The 25793-nt window shown below is 37.1% G+C and overlaps 8 protein-coding genes across 8 annotated transcripts; 3 read left to right on the top strand and 5 right to left on the bottom strand.

Annotated features, from left to right (window-relative positions):
• Positions 1–279: 279 nt before the first annotated feature.
• On the bottom strand, positions 280–688 carry GCK72_018069 (uncharacterized protein; the record flags this gene model as incomplete). Its single annotated transcript, XM_053732378.1, has 2 exons — positions 280–566; positions 613–688. 2 exons carry the CDS (start codon positions 686–688, stop codon positions 280–282), a joined length of 363 nt encoding a protein of 120 aa, XP_053581291.1.
• A 3203-nt stretch (positions 689–3891) lies between these two features.
• Positions 3892–4793, bottom strand: GCK72_018070 (uncharacterized protein; the record flags this gene model as incomplete). The annotated part of the gene is made up of 2 exons (XM_003114107.2): positions 3892–4216; positions 4390–4793. 2 exons carry the CDS (start codon positions 4791–4793, stop codon positions 3892–3894), a joined length of 729 nt encoding a protein of 242 aa, XP_003114155.2.
• Positions 4794–5734: 941 nt separating this feature from the next.
• Positions 5735–6533, bottom strand: GCK72_018071 (uncharacterized protein; the record flags this gene model as incomplete). The annotated part of the gene is made up of 4 exons (XM_003114183.2): positions 5735–5931; positions 5978–6094; positions 6138–6402; positions 6513–6533. The coding sequence occupies 4 exons, from the start codon at positions 6531–6533 to the stop codon at positions 5735–5737; spliced, it is 600 nt and encodes a 199-aa protein (XP_003114231.1).
• A 957-nt stretch (positions 6534–7490) lies between these two features.
• On the top strand, positions 7491–9032 carry GCK72_018072 (uncharacterized protein; the record flags this gene model as incomplete). The annotated part of the gene is made up of 7 exons (XM_003114480.2): positions 7491–7542; positions 7596–7843; positions 7889–8120; positions 8165–8265; positions 8309–8434; positions 8485–8677; positions 8767–9032. 7 exons carry the CDS (start codon positions 7491–7493, stop codon positions 9030–9032), a joined length of 1218 nt encoding a protein of 405 aa, XP_003114528.2.
• Positions 9033–9866: 834 nt separating this feature from the next.
• GCK72_018073 (uncharacterized protein) lies at positions 9867–10802 on the top strand (the record flags this gene model as incomplete). Its single annotated transcript, XM_003114002.2, has 2 exons — positions 9867–9999; positions 10279–10802. The coding sequence occupies 2 exons, from the start codon at positions 9867–9869 to the stop codon at positions 10800–10802; spliced, it is 657 nt and encodes a 218-aa protein (XP_003114050.2).
• Positions 10803–12576: 1774 nt separating this feature from the next.
• On the top strand, positions 12577–12854 carry GCK72_018074 (uncharacterized protein; the record flags this gene model as incomplete). The annotated part of the gene is made up of 2 exons (XM_003114218.2): positions 12577–12760; positions 12808–12854. 2 exons carry the CDS (start codon positions 12577–12579, stop codon positions 12852–12854), a joined length of 231 nt encoding a protein of 76 aa, XP_003114266.1.
• Positions 12855–13119: 265 nt separating this feature from the next.
• On the bottom strand, positions 13120–14279 carry GCK72_018075 (uncharacterized protein; the record flags this gene model as incomplete). Its single annotated transcript, XM_003114243.2, has 7 exons — positions 13120–13266; positions 13453–13527; positions 13605–13710; positions 13759–13819; positions 13863–13977; positions 14032–14149; positions 14197–14279. 7 exons carry the CDS (start codon positions 14277–14279, stop codon positions 13120–13122), a joined length of 705 nt encoding a protein of 234 aa, XP_003114291.1.
• Positions 14280–20944: 6665 nt separating this feature from the next.
• GCK72_018076 (uncharacterized protein) lies at positions 20945–23656 on the bottom strand (the record flags this gene model as incomplete). Its single annotated transcript, XM_003114305.2, has 5 exons — positions 20945–20995; positions 21054–21225; positions 21832–21985; positions 22739–22981; positions 23194–23656. 5 exons carry the CDS (start codon positions 23654–23656, stop codon positions 20945–20947), a joined length of 1083 nt encoding a protein of 360 aa, XP_003114353.2.
• Positions 23657–25793: the final 2137 nt, after the last annotated feature.

Raw genomic sequence — 25793 nt, forward strand, 5'->3', positions numbered from 1 at the left:
TTATTTAAGAAATTTGATAAACTATATTTCTGAAGTAAATGCACATAACTTAGCAAAACTGGTTTGCTCGCAGAATTTGTCTATTTTTTTGTCAAACAGTATGTATTCTTATTAGAAATGAACTAGAACATTAAACATTCATAAATTTTAAACTTAAAAGCTAAGATATTCACTTTTTCCACCTTTGCAGCTGGTCAAACATGTCTCAAATTTCTGTGTAGACTGTCTAAATCAAAAATTCAAACTGGGAATGTGTTTGATTGTGTGAGTTTTATGTTTTCACGAAAGATTGTCACAAGCATCATCACATCTTTGAAATATGCAGTGGGCAAAAAAACTTACGGCGTATTTCAAGTTCTCCTGGGAAATAAACTTGCTCGAGCTGGTGTGTTCTGTCAAACGGCCGTAAAATTCATCCTCAGTTTCTGGTTCGCCGTTTCTGTGGATTCTTTGTCGTACGAACTTCACTTTGTCCGTGTTCATTCCGATGAGGAATCCTTTTTCGTTGACTAGGAGCCCTCCACTATCGCCCTTCTTGGTGTTGCTCGTGCCAATGAAGAAATCGTCTGAACATCAGATTTAGAATATACTTGTGAACTGGCTCAAACATACTGATTTTCTTGCTCGCCGTCCCGCTTTTCCATCCGATTTCCCCTTGACTATCAATTCCTATGAAGAAATATGGCATTAAAATGGCATTCCTCCGTCGCCGCATCAGAGAGGAAATACGGAATAACGCCGTCGAAAATTTTCATGATGACGTAGTCCTCGCCCGCATTGTTCTTGACGACTTGGACCTGAAATTTTCCATACTTGTCAGATGACGGGTTGATCCAAAGTAATTTCTCACTCAATATGAAAAACCCCAAATTGTACATCTTACTGCACGGTACTGTATCTATGCCAAATATGACTGTTATGAGAATACTCGGATCTGTCGAACTATCAATGTGTATGAACTTGATGTGAAAATACAAGTAGATTCCGGAGCAGACATCAGTTTTAACAGCAGAGAGGACTGGAAACGATTGAGACACCCAAAGTTAAAGAGATCAAAAACTGAAATTTTTGATTCTGGCGGATTGAAGATGTAACTGGATGGAACAGTCAAGTGCAAGATCAATCACCAGGGAGTTTAAAAGCCAGTTGAAGCTTACGTCGATGACGCGAAGAGTTTGTTAGGTTTGGTTTGGTTGGGGACGCAGTAGTATCCTCATTATTAAATAATAATTTCATATTTTTTGTTGAGATTGAAGCCGTGAACTCGCGAAATTTCCTCGTTAGAAAAAAAACCTTCATTTCTTAGCAGAATCGTTTTAATTTTGAGGACTTTGCGTGTTTGGTTATTTCAGGAATTTTTGAAAAGTTATGTATACTGAGAATTCTTCTTGTTTCATGGAAAGTGAACTATTTTTTTCTACAATTTTAGCTTCAAGAAACGTACCGGCTGTGTGGAAGCTAGCGTGTCTTCAAGATTCTTGATTCACTTGCCGGAGTCTTCCTTCTCTTTTTCCATCGCTTCAACTTTCCTCTTGAGCGTCGTCACCTCCTCTTTCATCTGAAATTATTTTATTTCAAAAAAACCTTTTACAATTCAATTTACAATTTAAAAGCAACAACGTTTGATGTTTTCTACTTTTTCATTTTTTTCAAAATTGTTTATTTTTAAAGATAAATTAATAAAAACAGCATAAATTTCTTTTGAAATAGTGCAAGGCTGTCAAAAAGGCCGTCTGGCGATTCTATATCTCAGTTCCCAGCCATCGAAATTTTTCGCTTCTTCAGGCGGCCTTGTAGAGGATCAAAAGATTAGTCGATGTACAAAAATTCACCCCATTTGGTTAATCCACGGCCTCTGCGGCCCTAAAAGCCGAGGGCCGCGGCCGGCCGTGCGACAGCCTTGAAATAGTGGAAAAGGAAAATTAGTGTTAAAGAAACTTCTTTCCAGTTTCATGACTCACCGCGCTCATTTCATTCTCCATCTTTTCCAATCGTCATAAAATAACTTCGTTTTTTTTTTACTGTCCCTATCTCTTTCTTTTCGATCTTCATGTCTCCGCTAGCTTTCTTCTCGACTTCTGCTGCTTCTTCGGCGTTCGTCTCGGCTTCTTCGCCTGTCATCTTGCCTTCTTCGACTTCCGCCTCTACTTATTTTGCTTGGTGAAGGAGAAGACCAACGAGATAGACGAGATTGGGACATTCTGAAAAAAAGAAAAATTATTTGATAGTAACAAAAAATCGAAGAAAAACTTTGAAAGAAACCAAGTTTATAGTTTTTTTTCCGAGCAGTACACCGAGTATACGTGAACACCATTGCGGACAATAAAACTTAGCTGATTACCGTATGGTGGTACGGTAGCATATCTCAAACTATTCGATTTCGATGTTTATGGTCGATAAAATGAATGGAATTTTGAATTTTGCAATTATTCACACTTTTTCTATTGAGAAAGCACCATTTCTTACTTTTTAAACGTGACTTGATTTAGTGTTCACCTAAAATTTCGAGTTTTTCAATAGAAAACTTGTGTAAAATTGCAAAATTTCCTGTCATTAATTTTCTTTTTCCTCCAAAACTCCAAAAAACACACAATTGTTCTCAAATCAGAGAAAAATATCGGCTCGCAGAGTCAAAACGGTTTTGGTGTTGACTTTTAACAAAAACGTTAAATGGTAATTATTCGCTTTATTTCCGCCACAGGTCATTTCAACATTTTCAGTAACAATAGCAGATCAGTTCTCATCTTCTCGGGAGATACTAAATCGTTTAAAGAAACTTGAAATAAAACAACTTACCACATCTTTAAGACTTCTATAAGATAATGCTCGCCTTTTTTTCTTATGGAAGAATAATCTTGGTTAGAAGAATCAAAAAGCCTTATTTTCAATCTTTTTAGTAGTTTTCATTATTAAGTAGGAATATGGGAGTTCACGGAAATACATTCAGTTGTCGGGAGTTTAAAAAAATTTTATTTTTAAAACAAACGGCTAAACACTGAGGGTTGTGCTGTGGAAGGAGGATAAGATGTCAATATACATTGCAAACCCACTTGCTTTATGTTATTGGTAAAAACGTATTAGAACGATTATCACTTGTGTTAATATTCAAAACAATTATAAGCTTTCTTCTTGGGAAGGTCCGTATAGTCCTCGTGATGTTGTGGTACATTATCTTTTCCATTTCTTAGTATGTCACACAATTCATGAAATATTTTCAAAGAAATAATGTTGGAATAGATGAGGTGAACAAGAATATTTTGTGAAAGGAATATAAATCATTCATTTTCGTACAGTAAAAATCAAAACGTGATTGAGGAAACACATGTGCTGTATCTAATCATTGTTGGTAATCATCTGAGAGTCGTCAGCGTTTGGAGCACTCGATGTTTGTCTGGAACAAAATACAAATTTTAAGGTTTCAAATCTCCAATATTTGAAAGTGGATCGAAATCACTACGCAACTTATAGAATTCCATAGGTAAATTAAAATCATAGTCGTGGTGGTAAGGTTCTACAGAAAAATCAAAAAATAATTTATATTAAGAATCTCTCACTATCAGCAATAAAATCATAATGGGGCTATTCACGTCCGGTAACAACGCTTTTCCCTCGATTCTTTTACCGGAAAAACAGAATCCCTCGTTGGATCGGATTTTTTTGAACCTAAAATTCATTTCTCCTTTTATCTTCTATAAATTTATATATGTTGGCCTATAAATTCCTGAGTCCTAGCTATTTACTTTGAACTGACATTTCAACTGTCTATCTTTCTTTTTTTCTATTTTTTTATTATTTTCTTAGAGACCGCGTCCCAAAAATCCACAATTAGTCACTATACAAACCTCCGGATGTTTCTCTGGTCACACAAATAAGATACTGTCATTTCACTACTTACTCGGAAGAGTCCATTCCTGATCCATCAACATTATCATTCTCGTCAGTGACTTGAGCATTCACTTTTGTGAATTGATAAGGGTTCCCCCATCCGTTACTGCTGCTTCCTTGAGATTGTCCCCATGAGTTTTGGAATGGACGGATGTTCATGGATTGTTGGGAAGAAGATTGGGATTGGTATCCATTTCCATTTCCATAATACATTGGAGACCAGGAGGATTGAGATGGAGTGTTATATTGTTGTTGCATGTTACTGTATTGTTGGTTCTGGTTTTGGTTCTGGTAGTATGGGGTCATTTGGTATGAAGCGGATGATGGATATCTGAAAATAACATTGTTTTGCAAAAAAATGTTGGCTGTATGATTTTGAATATAGATATGACAAGATCTGGGTCAATAATACTCAAATTGAACCATCTTTTACCTGACGGAATATCCAATAAGTATGAAATTTACCTTGGAAATTCAAATCATCTTATCTAAATTTAAACTCACCCGTAATATTGTGGAACTCCTTGTGATCCATAATAGTTGGTCAAATCCATGAATGGAGAATACATTGAAGAGGAATCAGACCCTCTGTATCTGCTTGGGTATCCTCCTTGACTTCTTTGGCTTTGGTATCCTTGGTTTTGGTAACCTTGGCCTCCTTGACCATACCCTTGGTATCCTCCTTGGAATTGGTTTCCTTGATAGTCCTGGGACTGCATACCTCCTTGATAACCTCCCATATCTCCTTGCATTCCGTAATATCCATTCTGATATCCTCTTTGATCAGACGATGGGTAATACTGAGATTGAGCAGAATATTGTTGATCGTAGTTTCCATACTGCTGAGAATACGGATAGGAAACTGCCAAAGCGAGAATAGAAACCAATATAACTAGGGAAGAAATCATTTTTCCTTTTGCCAAGAATAGAAAATGAAAGAGGAGAGTTGTGGCAAAGTTAGGTAAGAGCTCAATGGTGCTCTCTCCTTCTTTTATATTTACTTCGGCGAGCGACACAGTTCTCGCGTACCCAAACAATCGCTCTTTTTTAACTTTTTCCTTCTTTTCTCTTACTTTTGAGTTCAGTGGTTACTTGTATGTTTTTTGGTTTGTTGTCCAACATCAATGAAACGTGGAACTGAAGTTCGGCATTAAGAGTGATATCATAGGACATTGCAGTTCAAGATTAGTAAACTCCACTCCCTCACAAATAATCTTCTACTTCCTTAATTAATTCAAAGATATCTGAAGAAAAAAGGGAAACCCGAAAGAGATAATTTGTGATAGATTGTGAGACTAACTGGTTAAACCGGGAAGTAGTCAACATATTTATCTGCCATTCACAAAAATAACACGAACCACTGGTTCTTTGGTTTTATTTTAGTTGAGGAGGAGGAAGAAACATTGTGTTCTTTTTATTGTGTTCGTCAGTTTTGCACGTGTATTCTGATAGATGGTATGGTGAGATGATAAATAACTCTAAAAGAAAAGCGTAGTGAACTACGATTCTCGATTCAGTGACTACAAATCACTGTGCGGACAGTCTCTGTTTGCCAAAGTTCGAACTGTTCTAATTTTAAACTAAATGAACAGGTTACCTGTGGTTCAAAGTGAAATGGTCTGTGAAAAACCGTTGGAGGATCAGAAGCGAAGGATTAAAATTCTGTATGCATTTTTCATTCAAAAATAAGTAATTTAGACATATACATTTTTATCCGATTTACTTGATTACTCTTAGAAAATATTACAATACTTCAAAACAACCCGGAAAACTTAGAAAACATGTCAAAAGTTTAACACAAAAGAAGGATTCAAAATACAGATAGATGTCTTCAGAAAACTTGATTCAATTAGTTAGCAGTTCTTGTTTGATTTCCGCAGGTAGCCATGCACGAGTTGTAATTTGGAAAGTTGTTTGCATTTCCAAGAGTTCCATAAAACGAGAAACGCATGCATGTTGTGTATTTTGGAACCCAGAAGTACTTGTCACTCTTCTCTCCGCCGACAGCGAACTTTCCAGAGTCATAGGTCAAGTTGCAGAGGTAGTCTGGAAAAAGATTTCGATGAATCAGGACAAACTTTCTAAAACTTACTGGCTGTTGGACAGCAGAATGATTGAATACAATTGTGGCCTTGTGGGCATGTGTTGGCAGCAGAAGAGCATCTGACTGGAGTCAAGTGGTCAGTGTCATAAGTAGCAGAACAGGCAGCTGAAACTTACTGGTTAGCTGTATAATGGTTCAGTCTACTCACACTTCATTTGAACAGTTTCATCAGTTGACTCAGAATCCCTTTGAGCTTGAGCATTGGTACACGCTGATCTACACTCTTGTAGACTGCTGAACCGGTTACTGTTTCCTCCACATCCTTGATACATGAATGGTTGACACGTTCCAAGACGTGGGAGATAGTAGAACATTCTAGACGAACTATTTTCGGAGCATGTTGTTCCAGGGTCACGAGCAGCAAAACAGTCGACATCGGCAGACAACGCTGAGTGGCACAAGAGGGAAAGGAACTGGAAAATATCATTGGTTTTGGAATGGAATTTTGTTATGTAGGTGCTGCTTTGTGAATTGTGAGTTGTAATCAGAAATTATGAAAACTACATTTTTAAACAAAACTCACCACAACGAATCTAGCTTCCATTCTGCAAATGTAAAATGTTGAACTCAGCGTCTGAATTTCTTTTAAATACCAGCATAATCTTCTCCGCCCCTCAAACTTTGTTACTAGTAACCTTGTAACCTCTTTGCAGTGAAAAGCAATCATTTCCAATTCCAGTTTTCATTTGACCCCACGGAGCAAACATTGTGTGTATAATGTACATATACTGGCAGCTCCTTCCCACTGATTTTTTGGCACACAGTTTTATTTTGAGACATTTTTCTATGTGTCCTCTTGTGGGAATCGGTGTGTGCAGAAGGTTTTCGTGGAATTTTTAGGGGAACCAGTCGGTGAATGTTTACTTGTTTTTTGACTGTTTTAGAAATTGAGGAGGTGGAGATTTAATGATCGGAAACAGATTCCTTCGTTTTAAAATAGTTCAATTGATCCAGATCGTCTGCTTGCATTGATAAAATTAGATCCGAATCTACCAGGATTTACTTGAATAAATCGATAATTAGAAAATATTATTTGAAACTGATACACTCGCTTAAATATAGACTGCTAAAAGAACATTCCAGGTTTTACACTTTTCTCAGAATTTTCTTTATTTGAGACTTGGTTTCTCGGTGAGACAATCTTGTCTTCGGTGAAAATGAAAACATCAAAGTTATCTTTTTTGTAAACAGACAATTTCTTGAGTTTTTGGAGGAAGCATAACAATTAAAAACTCGAACACCGTCAATCTACTGTTTTAAGTTTGAAATATAGTTATTTGTCTTTTTACAGCACTTTTTTTCAAAATAAATCGAGCAATACTTTATTTATTGGAAAAGAAAGAAAATGCAACTCCCGCGCGGCACTTCTGCAAAAACCGCGTGCGATGGTTGCAGAGCGGGGACCCGCCCACTCTTTTCCGCGGCAGTTTCAAAGCGATTTTTCACGCTTTAAACTCCTTTTTGCTGAAATTTCATTAAAATGAGTTCCCGTTAAACGGGTATGAGTAATTACGAAGATTTGCCGTGTTCTATTCACTTCCCAAGGCAGTCTGGTACGTTTTCTTGTGAAATTCGATTTGAGTGAATGTAATTAATAAATTTCTAGGCGAAGTATCACATCAACCACGAGTCGTTGAGGATTCCGAGAGTCCAGTCACTCATCGAGTTCCCCCACCACAAGCCGAACAAGTTCGAGTTTCAGTACCAGCGACAACAACTATTGCAGCTCAAAGAAAGAAATCTTGCCTCTCAACAACAACAAACAATTCAAGAAAGGAGCCGCCTACACATCCAGCGCTTCGTCGAAAAACCGTTGCATTTGGAAGAACTGTGAACGTTTCGCAGACTGTAGAGGTGGTTCCGAAAACGCTAATGTTTTCATAAAAATGAAAGTTTCAGGGGACTTCGCGACATTCGAAAAAAGCTCTCGCTTCGCCTTCTTCCACATCTTCCCCAGTTCAAAATCAGAAAATGACGGAAGAGAATCAAGAAGATGATTGGCGAGATGTTATGAAAAATGAGATAAATGTTATGCGAAAAGAAATGCAAGAAGAGACTACAAAACGGCAAGAAGAACTCAATGCGCAGAACTTGAGCAAAATGCAGGAAATGATGTCTCAGTTTTTTCAGCGTTCGTTAAAACATTTCATACGACTTCCATCGATTATTTTTCAGAAATAACTGTTGCAAAGCCAGCCGCTGACAATACTCACAGGGAAAAAGAGAATCTCTATGAGCCAGCACGACAAACAAGGCAGCAAAAACCTGCAAGTAAAGTGGGTTAAATCAAGAAGAACTCAATATGATCGAAATGTTCAGATTGCTTTGGCACGTGAAGTTGTAAAGAAAGAAGGCATCATTCCTCCAGAAGCATTAACGATTTTGGAACAACGAGTCAGATCGGATCCACTATTCAGACAACAAATTGATAATGTACTTGCTGATGTAGGAACTTTCTTTCTATTACGGTTTTGAAGGAAATCATTATTTTTCAGGCTGAATGTGATGCCAACAGAGCTGCTTATTCTCCTCCACCACCACTCTCTGAAGCAAGATATACAGGCGGAACTGCAGTAAATCCAGCATTAATGAGAGAAACATTGACTGTTGAACGAAGTATTCGATATGGAAATGGACTTTCTTCGATTGATTCAAGGCAGTGGACCACTGAAAGGAATGATAACAGAGGTAAATGGAAAGCTTTTTTTATTATCTGCATGATTTCCACGGACATGTCCGTGTCCGCTGACGGGAATCATGACATAAAACATTTTCAGCTCATGATAACTTCCGCCCTTACGAATCTGAGCCTCCATATCAATCGATGTATCAAAAAGGACAAAGTGTCAGCTATTATCCATCGGAAGCAGTCGGAAATACGCATCGAAACAATCGGACTGGCTACTACGTTGATGATAGTTCGGACCAAGAAGAAGAGATCGTCGCTGGTGGACGTGGCAGAAACTACCACGAGCCAGTGGAAACGGAGACGGCTGCCGAACGAGAACGGAGAATTCGGGAGAAGTATGCCCGTAAAAAATGAAATACTTTTTTCCTTTAACTAAATCTGTGAATATCCATCAATTTACTACGTGTCCATAACCAGTTCTCTAACTAGAAAAGCTAAATTTTCTTTCATAACGGTTTTTATTCAGAATAAACTTATTTTCTATTGAAAAAACTTTGATCTGTGTCCTATTGTTACTAAAAACTTGTTTGAATAGTCAAAAAAAAAATTAATTTTCAGATCCTTTCTTCCGTCACCTGACAAGTACCAACTTGACCTTTCAATGTCTTCTCGTTTCTCCTTCAGTTTTCTACTTGTAACAACAAGTGTACGAAAACTTTGTACAAATCGAATTTCTCCGAATTTTTTAAACTACTTGTTTCATTTTTCTCTTTTTCGTTTTAAACGAAACCTGAACTGTTCATCGCTGATGTTCTTGTATAAAAATGATTGGCGTCGTCCTCGAAAATGGTCAACGTGGAAACGAAGAAGAGATATTTTCACTTGATATCCAAACAACTAGCCGTTTTGAACTTGCCTTTTCATCAATGCCTTCTCTTCATTTCCTTTTTCTTCCTGTTTACTTTTGCACCCGAATTCTTTTTGAATTCAGGCAAATATTGACACCGATTTTTATCTTATTTCCAGAGAGAACGAGTAGGTGGAAGAATTTTTATAAAAGATTAGGCGTGTCTTTTCTATTGCAAATTTGTTTTTATACTCTTCTTTTAGAAGTTCGCGAGAGCACCCAGATGTTTGATTTTCCATTGTGTCTTGGTCTGATCGACGGTTAAAAGGCAACCTCTGTTCTTTTGAAATTCCATCTTTTTATCATTTCATTTCGAACTATTTCAATTGAATATTTCAGAAATGCGATTGGTTTTAATAGTCAGTTCCCTTTTCTTTTCATCTTTCTGTTTTGATTGTACTCAACCAAAGGACAGTGGAACCGCATGTAACGAAAGCCCTGCGGCAAGATCTTTCTATTTTGACTCCAGAACCAGTAAGTTCGAATATTAATAGAATAGAAGAGAGAAATTTCAATATGTCTTACTAATTTGAGGTTTAGTTTAAAATGAAAGTTTCACAAATTTTAACGAAATTGCAATCAGAACAATTGAGTCTACACCTTTAAAAATGTTTTTCTATTCGTGAACTTTCGTGATGGTCTCTCGGTCTCATGAGATTTTTGATCAGTAGACTGACAAGAGAAAGAGAAAACTTCTCGTCATTTCAAGAGAACCAAGCCAAAAAGAGGAAAGTTACAAAACTATATTTTCAGAAGTATGCCAACCATTCCTATACTCTGGATGTGGAGGAAATGACAATCGTTTCGCAACTTCCAAAGAATGTCGCGACTCCTGTCAAAACAAGAAACAAACTACAACTACACCGTCCCCAAATACGATTTCAGATGAATCTGACAATGGATCATCACCTAACTCCCCTCCATTTGTTCCACAGGGAACATCTCATGACCAGTGGAGGAAGGCAGAGATTTGTGGATCAAATTATTTGATTCCAAATGGAAAGTATATTACTTGTTCTCCAAATACACCCTGCCCAAAATTCCATTCGTGTGTTAATGGTGCCTGCTGTCCATCTAAAGATTATGTCTGTTCGTTAAGAGATGACAACGGAAGTTTCATGGATGGAGTAGAAGATCGTCCAAGATTCTCATGGAATAATGATGTTCGTAGTTGCACGAGATGGAGTTATTATGGAGCAAACGGAAACTATAACAACTTCCCGAACTTCCAATCTTGTATGAGATATTGTCAGGATTCAAAAAAAATTGACTTATAATTTATGTTGATATTTTGAACTGCAATCTAGCCAAGATCTGCCTTTTTACTGTAATTTGTATAATTCTTGAACAGAAAGAAACTTGATTTATTTTATTATGTTCAGACGACGATTAGCTTTAAAACATTGTCACTTTTATCATCATCATCGTTGAATGAAACATCGGGTGTTTTATTTTATCGTTTTTTGTGTTCTTCTTGATTCGGAAAATGATCTGTTTCAGTTCGTCAAATGATATACTCTGACGTCATGCCATGATTTGTGATCTGATTTGATTGCACAGTGATTTAATTGGAACTAAAAGATAAAGAAGAAGATACTTCCTTTCTGTGTTGATCGAAAATTTGGAATCTCTGACCAAACTTTAGTTTCCTCTTCTGTCGGAATGACCGTCAACGAAGACGCGGGATCGAAAGAACAGCGAAGAAAAGAAAAATACAAGAAATGAGGAAGAATTGTTGTTTGACAGGGAAAAAGAGAAAAAGAAGAACAATTTTGAAGTCTGATGCAATTATTGGTTTACCTTTTTCTCTTTTGCTTCTCAGTTTTTTGAAAGTCATACAAGCAAATTTTAAGAAAAAGGAAGTTTCGAGGGTCAACAGGCCATGAGGGGAGGTTTAAGGGTTGAATGACCTTTCGTGGAGTAATAGGACTATATTTCTACGGCTGAAAGTGAGAGTTTAAAGTTGGATTCATTGTTACAGTACGTGCAAGGGCAGACTATAAACTGAATGAAGGTTATGGAATCGAATGGGAAGTGTAGAGACGTTTTAAATTTACAAAACAGGTCTGAATGAGTTTGGACTTCAAGCGTCTGGGAAATTATCTCTATCTATAGAAAGATTCTATATCTTAAGTTTTTGCACTTCGAAAGTTGACAATTGGAACTATAAGACGTTTCAGATGCTGAGATAAATTAAGCGCAATACAGTATTTCATCATTGAACATTTCTGACATTTCCGCTGAGAACCTACGAGTTAATTCTTGAAGTGCAGAATATTCCTGATTTATAAAAATGTAAGAAAACCCGTAATTTATAAAATGAAGAAAAACTTTTATTTTCAAATCTCTAAACGAAGACTTGACCCAAAGCGAACTGTGATTTTAAATCTTTGAATTCTATTCCGAGTGACTCACACGATTGGAAAAAAATTATATTCGACCAACACCTAACAGCTGAAACGATGCGGCTTTATGTGTATTGTATGTGTCAATCTCTCAATCTCCAGATATCTTCTACTAGAATCTCTCGCATAACGACTAGAATGACATCATATTTTCTTCCCACGCTGTACCCTTCGTTTTTCGAAAAACCATACAAAGACACCTGGTGAATCAGAAATGGTTGCCAGGGAAGTGTCTCTTTGTAGATCACAAACTACGATAAGACAGACAGTAATCTAGTCGGCTGAAAGTCTTTTGAACTGATGGTCATGCTTTCTCGATTCTTCTCGAATACTTTCAAAAAGTCATCTTTCCGTTTCCAAGGTCAATTTCTATTCGATGGAAAACGGAAACAAAGAGTCTCAAAAAGAGATGACCTATTGGGTCCAGCGCATCTTTTTCTTCCTCCTCCCGCCCATTTGACACGACATTTGATAACGTAAAACGGGTTGCCGAAGGTGGTATATAAACGAGAAATTTCTGTCAGAACTCTACATATCCCTGATCATCTTTTCAATGTTTTTTCTTCTTTCTCCTTCGTTCTTTCCCTTCTGATAACATATTTGGAACTGATCTATGTCAATTGTACCTAAACAAACACTTTTCAGAATGAACAAGCTCCTTCTTCTCTTCGTCCTCGTCGCCGTTATCGCTTTGGCTTCTGCCCAATGGGGAGGTGGTCCATACGGACGTGGAGGATACGGACCATATGGAGGACGTGGATATGGAGGTGGATACGGAGGACGTGGATACGGAGGATACGGAGGACGTGGACCATACGGATACGGACCACGTAAGGAGTCTCATTCATAGTATATCAACTGAAATCTGTGTTTCCAGGTTACGGATACGGCCCAGGACTTCTCGGAGCTCTCGTCGGAAAGTAAATATTATGCCGTCCTCATCAGTTGCCAGAATCAAATTGATACTCTTCTGACTCCAAACTCATTATAATTTGTGTAATAAGTACAAAACTGAACCCACAACAAATACAAAATAAACTGATTTTTTGTCTCTATGAGTCTGTATGTACAAAAGAAAGGAAAGGAGGGAATTCGTCATTGAATGAGAGAAAGGAAGAAGATGAAAAGAAAAGAGAAATAAGGAGAAGAAGATATGCTTCCTGAGTAGGGGATCAGTTATTGCGAGTTATCACCCGTCAAGCACTTTTCCGGCTTCGATGCGTCCTAGTTTGTTGGCCGATTCTGAATGTTTCCGTGGGCGAAGACGTTTTGATCGAGAGGCGATGAAACGATACGAATTGATTTGTGGACAAGATGATGAGCGAGCGTGTCGGACCTGGAAATATGGGAGAATATAAGAATTTATCTGTCTAGATTTCTGTTTCATCTGTATTGCTTGTTTTAATATAAAAACTATCAAAAATTACAATTCTAGAAAAAGATTTTTAGAGATTACCAGATAAAAAGTCAATGAATAGTGTTTAAATGCAATAAACCAAATACTATTTCCCGCCCAACTCACATGCTCCAAATAGCTGTCTTTGATTTCCGAAATCATGAAACTGATGAGTTTGTTCCAAGTGCCACACACTTTCTCCTGAAATTAACAACATCTCATTACAACGCACTCATCATTCTCTTCTTTTTCTCATCATCTTCAAGGATTACACTAACATTTGCATCCTTGCACAGGAGGTCAAGGAGCACGTTCTTGAAAATGAGCCACTTCTCGGCAGTGAAGCTCATAGTCCGCACGTTTCCGTGTTGACGACCCACGATTCTGGAATGAGTCATTTAGGATTTTCTAGAAAATCGAGAGATGAGTTACCTGAGAATCTCAACGATCTGATCTGAACTCTCGACACCTTTGGAGAGCATGTCAATGATTCCTAAACAATTTCTGTTAGAGGAATCTTGAACAATTTCGATTACCTGTGATGAATCTCTGAAACTTTCCAACATGAGTTCTGAACTTTTGCTCCACCTTCAACTGTTGCTCATTCAAGTTTTCGAGTCCAAAACTGAAGGCCATCTCCACTTCTTGCTCCTGAAAAACATAAATTAGTCAGTCTTGTTATTAATTATTTTCTCTCAAAAATACCAAAAATATAGTCAAAAACATTTGCTCAAACAGTGCGTATTTGTCGTCGATTTTCTGATATGACTCAATCATTTTGTTCACTTCCTCTTGCTCACAAATGAACAAACGACTTGTGTATCTGAAAGTTATGGGTACAAAAGTATAATAAAAACAGGAATAACTGACTTGCTGGAAATATATACATGGTCTGCTTGAATAGATGGCCGTTGAAGACGTCTGACGAACTGTTGGATTCTAGCTGAGTGCATTCTGAAAATTGAAATGGTTTACTATAGAAAATCGAATTGTTTTGAATATTAACAAGACAAAAAACAGTTCTCAGAAATGAAAAGTATATTCACATGTTTCAGGTATCAGATATATACCACTCCAACAACAGTCGTGTCTGATTTCGATTTATCTTAAATTAGAATAACATCAAAAGAAGATTTCAAAAAAACAACTGGTGAACCGAAACGTAGACATGTTTTGTGCTTGGACTGGAAGTAACTCGTTTTAGAGGGAGAGAGTGACGTGGCAGAGTAGAATAAACAACGTTGACTTTGGAATAGCCATGTTTGGAGAGAGAAAACGACTAGTTTTCCAAGACAAAGTGCGCTCCAATTTTCGGATTTTTTCCACTTTTTGGAGAAAAAGAGAACTAAATTCGTCTTGAAAACAAAAAGTTCTTCTTCCATTTCTCTATCACAACATTCAAGGAGGGAAACTGGACAAGAAGTGCATAAGAAATGAAAGAAAAACAAGGAGAAGGCTCTTTGTGAACTTGGCCTTTAGACTTGAATTATGTAACGGAGAGCTCCTGGAATAGTGAAAATTTGGTATTCGTGTACAAGAAGATGGTGATGAAATGATGAGAATGATGAGGAATGGTGATGATCCGCATCGTCCGAGCAAACGGATGCAATATTCATGAGAGCACACACCCCACTTCGTCTTGGGGACACTTCTTCTTCTTCTCGAGCTATTTGGCAGAGGGAGTAAATGAGGAGAAGAAGAACTGTGATATGAAAAAAAAAGAAGAAAAGTGAATGATGTAGTAGGGGGAACGGGGGAGAGAATACTCAGGTGGGCGGATCAGAAGTTAATTATGAATCAGAAAGAAAAAAGAAGTCTGTTACGTCGACTAAGAATTGAAATGGGGAAGTTTTTCAAGAGTTCTAGGTATGTCTTGTCTAGAGACTATTTTTGAAACATATCAAAACCGACTGGTAAAGTAAATGTAACTTACCAGTGAGTCTAACTTTGAAATTTATGGCTTCTGTAATTTACAGCCTTGTTTTCTACGAATGGAAACTACAAGTCTGGAAATAACCAGTAGATAAATAAACCTTTTTAAACGAAAATTCCTGGAATTCCAAAAATAAACATGTAAGAGTTCGATTGAGTAGAATTTGGATCATCTGGGACAAGGAAAATAATTTTAAACCATGGATTATTGATTATGAAGATCTAGAATTTGTAGGTCAGAATATCTTTAAAATCCTCGAACCGCTCGTAATTTTTCTACAATCTAATGAAACTCTCAAAAGTTCTAAATATATACATATGCAAATGTGAGCATATGTGCATCTTCCGCGAGAGTTTTGCGGTTTGCAATCCAATAACATCACAATGAAATTAGCTTCATAACTATGCGTATAAATTTTTGGAGACACGCTCTTTGGAACTTTGGGTTTAGAAATTTCTAGGTACTGTAACTAAGAAATCAAAAAAATAGTGAAGCCAGATTGAACAACAATTTTACAACTTTGCAGCAGTGTTTTGTGTAGCTTGAACAATCAATTGGTATATTGAATCCTACTCGAATTGGGAGGATTGCCTCCAAAAGACTCAAATCAACTAATGGAAATCCTCTAGCTCTTTTTCTTCTTTATTCTTTTATTCTAAAAATAGAAATGTTCAATTCATTCTCTTCTTTCCACTCTCATCCATCTCAAACGAACGTTTCAGAAGTCATGACGAAGAAGAAAACGAACGATGAGAAAACACGAGAAAGTGGGTTATGCGGGGACGACGGGGGTGGGAATGGAAGGGATGATACCACTGCAAGAGAAAAGAAAAATACACGTTCATGTGCAGTTTGAAAAGTTATGTGAGAGTGGTGTTAGGAGAAAGATGCAATGTTGAAAGATCGAAGCTCATTCTTCTTGATTTCGACGGCGGATAAGAGGAAACTGGAGGAAGTGGAAGAGACTTGCCGCTGAAGAAGAAGAATAAGGAGGAGAAAGGAGAAGAAGGCAGTTGAAGCTCAATGTGTATTTATGGGCACTGGAGGCTTTGAAACATTGGTCCCATTCCGGTTTTATGGGATGACTTGTCTTCAGTTGGGAAGTGGAAAAGAAAAAGAAGTCGACTTTTGTAGAAAAAGAGAGGGAATATGATGGCGTGGATTAAAATTGTATAAGCTATTTCTAGATTTCGACGGTTTTAGAATTGGTGGGAGTGATGATGTCAGGAGATTCTGAGGGAAAGATAAAAGAAGTGCGAGTCTTCTCAGTTGATCTTAGTTGAGTTGTTGAAAAGTGTGAGCTTCCTGGCGTCACGGGTGGAAGATGATAGTCAATCTAGAAAGTTTCATAAAAATCTATGAAGAAATAAGGGAAAATTGAGACGAAAGGCTTAGAATGGTTAGTTCAGGTCATGATTCCCAGTACCTAGGTAAGATCTCGAAACCAGTAGTTTTTTCACTCATCAGGTATGACTGTGACATCTTTCGGCATAATCCTATCTCTGCTACAGGTTAGATTATCAAAAATGGTTTCCTTATGAACTGAAAGGAAAGTAATCACAATTTATGTATACTGGGGGCTTTTTCCAGGTTTAGATCAGAGATTATCAGAATACTTTGATGAGGCGGATTTTCTGACAGCTCATACAAGCAGAGTAGTTGAAAGTATTCTGACGATTTCCTTTTCCAAAGTTAGGTTTTTGCTCCAAACTTGGGTTCTACACAAAACAAACATTCTAAAAATAAGAACAAGAGCGTCGGGGACCTCAAACTTTTTTTTGTCCGATTTTTCTCGTTCGAAGGAAAAGTTGAAGACCAAGAATTGAAAACTAAAACATAAGCAATCCGTAAGGTTGTACTGGTGCCGACTAATAGTTCAGGAAATGGACAACGGCTCTCCAGGGACGTATTGAGAGGTCCGTCCGCCATCGTCCAGCATCACGTCTCTTCAGAACACTTGTTGAGCTCTCTTCTGATCCTTCTTCTTTCCTTTCTGCCACCACTATCACGCCTACTTTTCCTTCTTCTCCTTTTCTACCAGTTTCTTCTTTTTCTGACAAATCGCGCGTTTTGATGTTTGGGACACGTGCTACTGAGCCCTGGTTGGCCGATGACCGAGCATAGAGTCGGGAGAAAGAGAAAGAAACAAACACAAAACAATAAGAAATCGAATGAAATCGGGAGGTTGGTGGCTGAAAACCAACGGGAAAACGGAGACTGATTTAATTTCTCTTTTTTGATTTGGTTTCCCCCCGGTTTTACCACTTGTAATCTATCACGAGCCATAGATTGAGTACCTGGAGCAAGTTACACAGAAGGTAAACAAAATAATCAAAGAGAAATTCATTATGGTTTTTGGAGAAATCGAAAACGGGGGGTGGGAAATTGGGGAAGTTTTCGGATAAGGTGCTACGAGTTTAGTTTGACGAAAAGCAGAAAGAAAGATGCTTTGTCGTAGATCTGCATATCTTGGGCACGGGGGAATTATGAGACGAAATAGCCATGTCTGTCGCATCGTTGGCGCCACGGATACAGAAAATCTATAGGCTTACGGGCGAGATATTTCCAGAATAGTTTTTGCATTTCACATGGAAACTGTGCTGATTATAATTTGAGTTGACTGACGAAAATGGAATACATATGTCATTGTAGAATTACCGTATTTACGAGAAAACTTTTATTGGTAATATAAAAATCTCAAAGTTATCGTGTTCAGAAACTGAAAAAAATTAAAAGTTCTGAGTCTTTGAAAATCCCGGACACTTGAAAACAAAAATAAGAAATCATAGGGTTTAGATGAACCCATAACTTTAAAGCTGACTGATCCCATACTGAACCCATACTCAGATTCATTGTTTCTATATTTAAACCATTTAATCTATTTTCGAAAATACTCGGGAAACCACACACACAAAACTGCTCGTTTTCTGGGGATCATCTTTGGTGTGTTCATGGATCAACCGACCACGTGTGTCCCCCTTTTGAACATTTGCAAAATGACAAAAACAATGACGTCCGTTTTAGATAATGTCTTTGCACTGGGTTTCGGCACTTTTAAGAAACATTCCACGGTCAAACAGTCAAGAGAAAAGAAACAGAATAAAAAGGAAGTTGTTGAGTGGGTGGAGACCGAAAAAGGGCCACCCGGAAACTATTTTTCTCCGAATATCCCTGAATTTCGTGCTATTTTCGCATCATTTGGTTCTTGTTTTGTGAAATAAATTGCTGGGAATAGTGGGAGTGAGCCGGCTGGGTTAAACAAGTGGTTAGCCCATTCGGTGTCGGTGAAAAACGATGTGAGCGAGACGGGAGGCGTACTTCTACAACAGATCGAGAAACAAAAAACGAGTAGGAGAAAAAGGAAAAGAAGAACTAATCCTTCTTTGTTATTTCGTTTTTGCAACATTTTACATTCGAGGAGCTAGAAAGAGAGTGCACAGAAGAATAAGAATTACTACTAACAACTAAATAACCAGGAAGAAAGAAAATGAAGAAGAACTGCCAAAACAAGTAATTAGACTGACTGGCTGAAGTGAGGAAGTTGGAAAATGTTGTGGTGGAAAACGGCCCATAATGGGATGATGGAATAGCTAATAGTCGGAGCCAGCAACGATTTTGGAGCAGAAGAAGGAATAAAAAGAAGAGAAAATAGCATATAATAAGAGACTTTGAGTACTACTTGGATATGTACAGTCGGTTGAATTTTATTTCGTTGAAGGATGACAATTTTTATTTCAAAGATCAGAAGAGATGATCTTATATTGGAACTAATGAACATTCCGCTAGAACAGGTACCGTAGTTGTAACACGTAATGTGCAAAGTGAAGTTCTCAGAATCCTTTTTTATGAGGAGCGTCATCAAAACATCTGAACTTGTGACTATTGTTATGGGGATTGACACATTTACAGCTGAAATCATTCAGTTAGCTTAAATAGCTCTTATTTCTCTGATTGTGAAAGTTTTTAGGAACCATAATACACTTTGCTTTCATTATTTTCACAAAGACTACGGAAAGACCGAGATTCAAAACGCGGTTGTTATATTTTCATAATACATTTCGTAATTCCTGTTCATATCTATCGAAAACATATGACGTTAACTCATACTTCAACCAGAAGGAATCTAAGAATCTTCGAATATTCAAACAAAATCAACAATGAGAAAGACGGGGCTGAAATAGACCAACTCGAGGAAAGTGACGTTATGTTGTCTACTCTTCGACTCTTCTACAAATTATTTGAACACAGAAGAAAACACTGAAAACGCTTCTACTGCTTATGACTTTCTATTTCGGTCAACACAAGTCGTGAAAAGTAGAAAAAGAATTCGGAAGAGTAATGGATATTTGAGGCAAAAATCGACGACGAGTAACCGGATTATAATTGTGTGTCGAATAACGAAGAAAAATAGAAAGATATTTGAGATTTGTCACGGATAAGTAACCCTAATAAGTTGCCATATTCAGATAACAAAAGAGTCATCATGCAAAAAAAGAGGGGATAATCTAAAAAGGGGAGATTTGGATTTAGAAAATGAGGAGGAGGATAAGTGATTCAGATGAAATCTTATGATAGATCTGAAAGGATTCTAGTCAGTTTTCGTAGCGATTTATGGTCGTGTTTCAGGAAAAAACATGTATTTTTATACAAGGAACCAATTTTCAGATAGTTGATTTGTTGCGGGGTATTTCCGAGCTCAAAATATTGAGGAGATTTTAAATAAATCATTTATGAGTCTCAGTGCACGGGTTAATAATCAACATGGTGTATGGTAACGACTGCAATAGAAATAAGCTTCATTTTAAAGTTGAAAATTTTACTGTAAGAGTTTTCTCTAGGCAGTTACACCGATAAATGAAGGTTTTTCTGAATACCCTACAGTAATCGACGTCCTAACAGTTTTCGATTTCATAAGACTTCCGAAATGTTATTTCTTCCCACTGAAAACAGTTGCAACGAGTCTCGTTACGTGCAATGTACTTGTAAATCTGGATCACAATGATTCTTTCTCAACTTTTCAATGGACAAAGAAATAAAATGTCCGCTCTGGATCTAAATTTCCGGTATCTGCATATTTCAACTATATACCAAAATATGATATTATTTGTCAAAAATAATTAGAATATTTTTCAGCAGAAGTTCCTTTCAATGGATTATCCCTGGAGCCGATCTGCAATCAATCAATAACATTGGAACATTTATTTTCAGACAATCAAACATATTTTGCACTTGAGAGACACTCGTATATAATTAATAGTACTTACAAAAAAGTAAATTTGTTTGGAATTAAAATTGATATTTTCGAAAAATAAAATTCAACGAGAAACTTGGGAAAAGTGGCGTGGGAGGGAGAGAAATCTGGTTGATTTTGTGAGGAAGAGAAAATGAAAAATTGCAAAGAAGCATCATAAACCCGTGTCGTTAATTAAGAAAGGAGAAGGAGACAGTCCGATAGAGAACTATAACTATCCCTAATTTGTGGAGAGAATGGTTTACACGTGTCACTTGAAATTTGAAATAACTGGGTTTCGGAGGAATTAAAGAATTTAGGACGATTATCATTTTTGTTTTTTTTGCCGCGTTTGAGAAGGAGAAGATGAAAGAGAACGAGATCAGCTTACAGGCGAAGTGGCACACAGACATCATCTAGTTGCTAGAAAAAGAAAAAAGACACGGGTATGATAATTATTCTGAATATTTGTCTATCCTCACTTCTTTGCACTTGCAACTTTTCACCTGAAAGTAAATGTAATTTAATTGTTTTGTTTTTGAAAAAGGATAAGTAAAAACTCACCTTCACAATCGTCTTGGTTGCAGTGGGCGGTGTCCTGCCAGGACAGTCTAGAGTTATATCAACAAAGTCGTACTCGGCAGGAGCACATGCCGCACAACTATGGAATGCTGCTTTCAGCTTTTTTGAGTGCAATCTGGGTATGAAGATACTGGCGCATGTGCCGTGGCAGAGTCTGGAATAGGCATGATCGTTAACTTTTTGAAATAAAAATGCATTTTCTCTATTTCAATAAAAGAAGGATGCAAGGATTTTACTTGTTTAGGTAATAACAGTGTAACCACTTGACTCATTTTTCAAACTAGAAGAAAAAATATTTAAGAATTTATTCATCCCAGTTTTTTTGTCTTTTATTGAAAATTGAAGCTCAAGTTTTAACAGAACATGCAATTTTCCAATAATTATTATTGTGATGGTTTTTCATTTATTATTTTTTGAAAGTGTTTTGGATTCTGACCAATCTAGACGATCAGTTTTCAGAAAAGTTACACACACACACCTTTTTTTGTCTGCTTTCACATGGAAGCATTTTCTGATTCCGTGATTTTATTCATAATTAACTTACTTCTATTTCTAATGACTGGAACATGACAATCCAGTCGATCGTCTACAAACTGTTTTTGTTCTTTTTTAAATGCTTTTCTGCTACAAACTAGTTCACACAATTTGCTCGGCAAATCGTTTAGGTAATTTCTAACATATTAACAAAGACCTTAACTTTAATTCTTTCCGAATAAAAACGATAAGAATAGGGCAAAGTTTGGAAGTTTGGAATACTCACCTATTGACCACAACCTTCGTTAAACATCCGTCAACTCGGATTCTTTGTTTGAACTTCTGACCGTCACACCGTTGATTCATAATCAATGCATCGGGATCGGCAAGTTGAAGAAGGGCATGTTTCCGCCCTTCTAATACAGTTTCTCCATTTTCGTCTGGAAATTTCTCCACTTTTATGCTGGAAATGGGATTAGGTCCGGTTCAAAAAAAATAGAAAACTTGCGATGTGGATTCGGAAGTTGTATAGGATTAAGGATTTATAGAAACACTTTGGAATTCAACAAAATGAGAAGAAAATAAGCATAAAGTTGAAATCAGAAACTAGAATTTTAGTATTTACACAAAAATTAATTGAAAATAACTCAGGTAATTATCAAAACTAATTTGAAAGTACCATCACTTCCCAATAAAATAATTTGAACATGCAATTCAGATAATTAATTTTAAATTGGAAGATGAGTGTGTGCGTGTGGCAATAAAAACTGTTGTCTACCTCTTTCCACGTGATAAACGAAAAATTGTATAAACAAAAGAAATTGTCTCATGGTTTATATAAAATTGGAGCAATTCCGTGTTTTGAAACTTGAATCAGCTGGGTAATTTCTCAATCAGATCTCTCAGCTTTTCATCAAATTATGACCCGTTTTCCGTCTACTTGCTTCAACATTAATTGCCTTAAACATTCGAAAACTGCCACTGATACCAAATAATGGGTTTTCGGTTTTTCCTCTTTTTGATCATAAAAATTCTTCAACATTCATGACAGTGGTTGCCCCGTTTTGTGGCGTGGGTGTAAATGAGACAAAGCGTGGATGAGCTGAGCGAGCAAACCGATGATATCAGGTAACTCGAGAACACGAAACACACTCACATACACTCTTTCTTTCTCTATTTTCACAGAAACCAACCTTTTCCAATTTTCTTCAACTTGCCAACCGGTTTTCGATTCTTCTTACGATGATGTCGGGTTAGATGATCCATATGGGATTTATGGTCCACATGATTCACATGGTTCGCTTGTTCTTCTTCATGACTCTCCAGCTGATAGGCTGCTCCGAGTCGAAAGCGGGACTCTACTGGTGTTCCTTTTAGTTGAAGGAACGCGTTTCGTGAGATTTCTTGAAAGGTTGGAACTGCCGAGCTCCCATTTACTGCAATAAATAAATTTAGATGGTTCGAAATGAAGGATAATTGAGAAATTGTTCACTTAAACCTTGATATTATTATTTGGATTCAGACAAGAAATTTATATAGGAATCATTTTAAACCATTTTAAATCAATACAATTTCAGATATTCTCACTTTTTGCCCAAAATTCAATTTTTCAAAGAGAAAAACTCTACTAAAAATTCCAAGAACTCACTTGAATAATTGACATATCCATCAAGAATCTCAACTGTTGGCTGACGTTCATTTCGGTCTGTTGGCGCCGCCACGACGCCACTTACTATCCAACATATCAAGAAAACCGCATAGTATATGTGTCGCCATGAAAATGATGATAATTTTAATAGTGAATAAAATGATGAGGATGAAGTTGTTGAAGAGGAAGAATGTGATGATAGAAAAATTCGTCTGGATCGTCGTTGCGTTCGTGATCGCTCGTTCGTCATGGCTGCTGCTGTCGTAGCTTCGTCGTCGTTCGATGTCGGTATTGGCGACTCTTGGCTCGTCGGAGACTCGTGCTCTCGTTGTCCGCTGCACCCACTCTCATCATTGTTATCCTCGGTTCGGAGGCTCCGTTGGCCACGCCCATCTGCTCGTTTCATCGTAGTTAGGTCAGAACTTGCAATTGGTCGATCATAGATCGATGCGTTGTCTATCATAGAAATCAATAATGATTAGATTTTGAGACAAGAAGGGGGAGAAGGAGGAGTTTGATATGTATCAGAGTTATTTTTCAATCGATCGATATTTTTGGAATGGAGGTAATCAAAAAATGTAGAACTAGGGTGAGAGGGAAGTCAAAAAAAGAGGAAAAGCGAAGAGCAGTGGTCGGGAAGAGAAAAAACTGTCACCCACACATACAGATACATACATACACACATACAGGCATGCACCACCACCATATTTCGACCGACATCTTGCTATCAGCATGAAGCGGACGGTGCGAAGAGGTTGATAGCAAGCAGAGCCCCGTCTCGCAGACGCCACTGTCGAATCAGTGTGCAAGTAGGAGAAACACACGAGTAATCGAATATATGTTGATGCATTCCATTCGTTTCGTTTTCTCCTTCTTCACACCGCCGCCGTTTGACTGACCTTTTATGATTGCGCTCCCGTTTTTTCTTCTCTTCTTCCGATTTTTCTCTTTTCAGCCAATTTGATTTTAATAATGAGTGCGATAAGAACTACAATTATAACGAAGAAAAAAGTTTAATGAGTTTTTTTGCGTGTATTCGGAAAAAGTATGTTATTTGATTGATGAGCTTGAAGTGTCATATGTTGTTGTTCGGTGCCTGATTACTGTAGAAGAACACACATATTTTCTTGAACCTTTTTTCTCTCAAATCTAGATGATATTGATTCTAAAATTGTATGAAACAGTAATGCTTATAGATATGGTGCAAGATTCCATCCACCTCCACTCACCATGCCAGTTTGACGTAACACCATTTCTTATGACCTCGTGATTTTTCTTTTAGTTCCTGTTTCATTTGAGCTTTATCTTTATTTGAACTCATTCAAAAGAGTGACGTTTGATTATGTGACTTGTTACGTTTAAGTTACCCAATGTTTCATTTTCAGAGACAAAATAAACTTCCTCCATCATTTTTCATGAAATCAATGACAACTTTTCCTCCCGGTCAACGTTTTATTGATATGAACTGTTTGTTTGCAGGAAAATTAGTGTAATCGATTTTGAGTAGCATCATAAACGTTAAACTTGAACACGATAGTACCATCTTCTTGTAGTCTCTGATTTATAAGAGGCGGAATTCTGGAATGATGGCAGTCATTTTTCAGCTATTTTTTCTTGTAAGTATTCCATTCAAATTTAACTTTTAACAAAAAAAGATTCTTGAAATCTGTTTGAACAAAAAATATAAGTTAAATGTGTACTTGCTCTCTTCCATTAAAGTAGTCTCTGTTTTTCAATATTTTATGAATCTTTGTTGCAGGAAGAAGAATAAAAGTGAGGCCTGTTCGTTGAAAACTAAAAACATTCTACCAGAAATAAGTTCTGGTTGTTCTTTTGATCATTCCTGAACATTTTTTTTAAGTACCTACAAATTCTAGAAATAATAGAATAGAAACCAGGAGTTTATATCATTTTTGTTTCCGTGTTCCTCTCTTTCGATCTTCATTCAATTTATCCTAATTGCTCAATTCTGAATTTCAACCATTCACCCAACAAGTCTATTGAGTTTGGTCACGTTTGAACTCAGAAACTTTGAACAATGTCTTTTTAAAAAGGTCAACTCATCAAAACTTCCTGGAATGCCCCCGCAAAAAGACTAATGTTATTTTGCTCTCGCCTCTCCCCCAATTTCTGAAAATACAAACAAATGTAATCTTCTTCTTCTGACCTTCCAAGAAAACAAACTGCCAAAATCATTATGAGAATCCTTGAAAGTACATGTGTAGTACCCTTCCACTCTAATTTGTGATAACCTATATACCGAAATGAGATCTAATTTGAGTCCTCTTCAGACTGCACACACTTCCTTGAAAACTGGCGTCATTTCCCGGAAAGAAGCCGAAAAGCGGGTTGGTTTCCTCCATCTTCATCCATCCCGTATTTTTGTGCTCGGTCTAAATTATTCAACCAATTAGCTCATCTAATTCGGTTTATAAGATGTAAACAGAGAAAGAGTTGCGAAATACTTTTGGGCTTTCGTCGTTTTGAAGTTCCGAGTCTTTTTATATTTTCTTTGTGTTGAAGTCAAGGGGAATGAAACTATGCAGTTGGAAAAACTTCATTGATACAGTACACAATGACAAGATGTATTAAATCTTAAC

Source organism: Caenorhabditis remanei, chromosome V (assembly GCF_010183535.1).
Source record: "Caenorhabditis remanei strain PX506 chromosome V, whole genome shotgun sequence".
NCBI classification, from domain to species: Eukaryota; Metazoa; Nematoda; class Chromadorea; order Rhabditida; family Rhabditidae; genus Caenorhabditis; species Caenorhabditis remanei.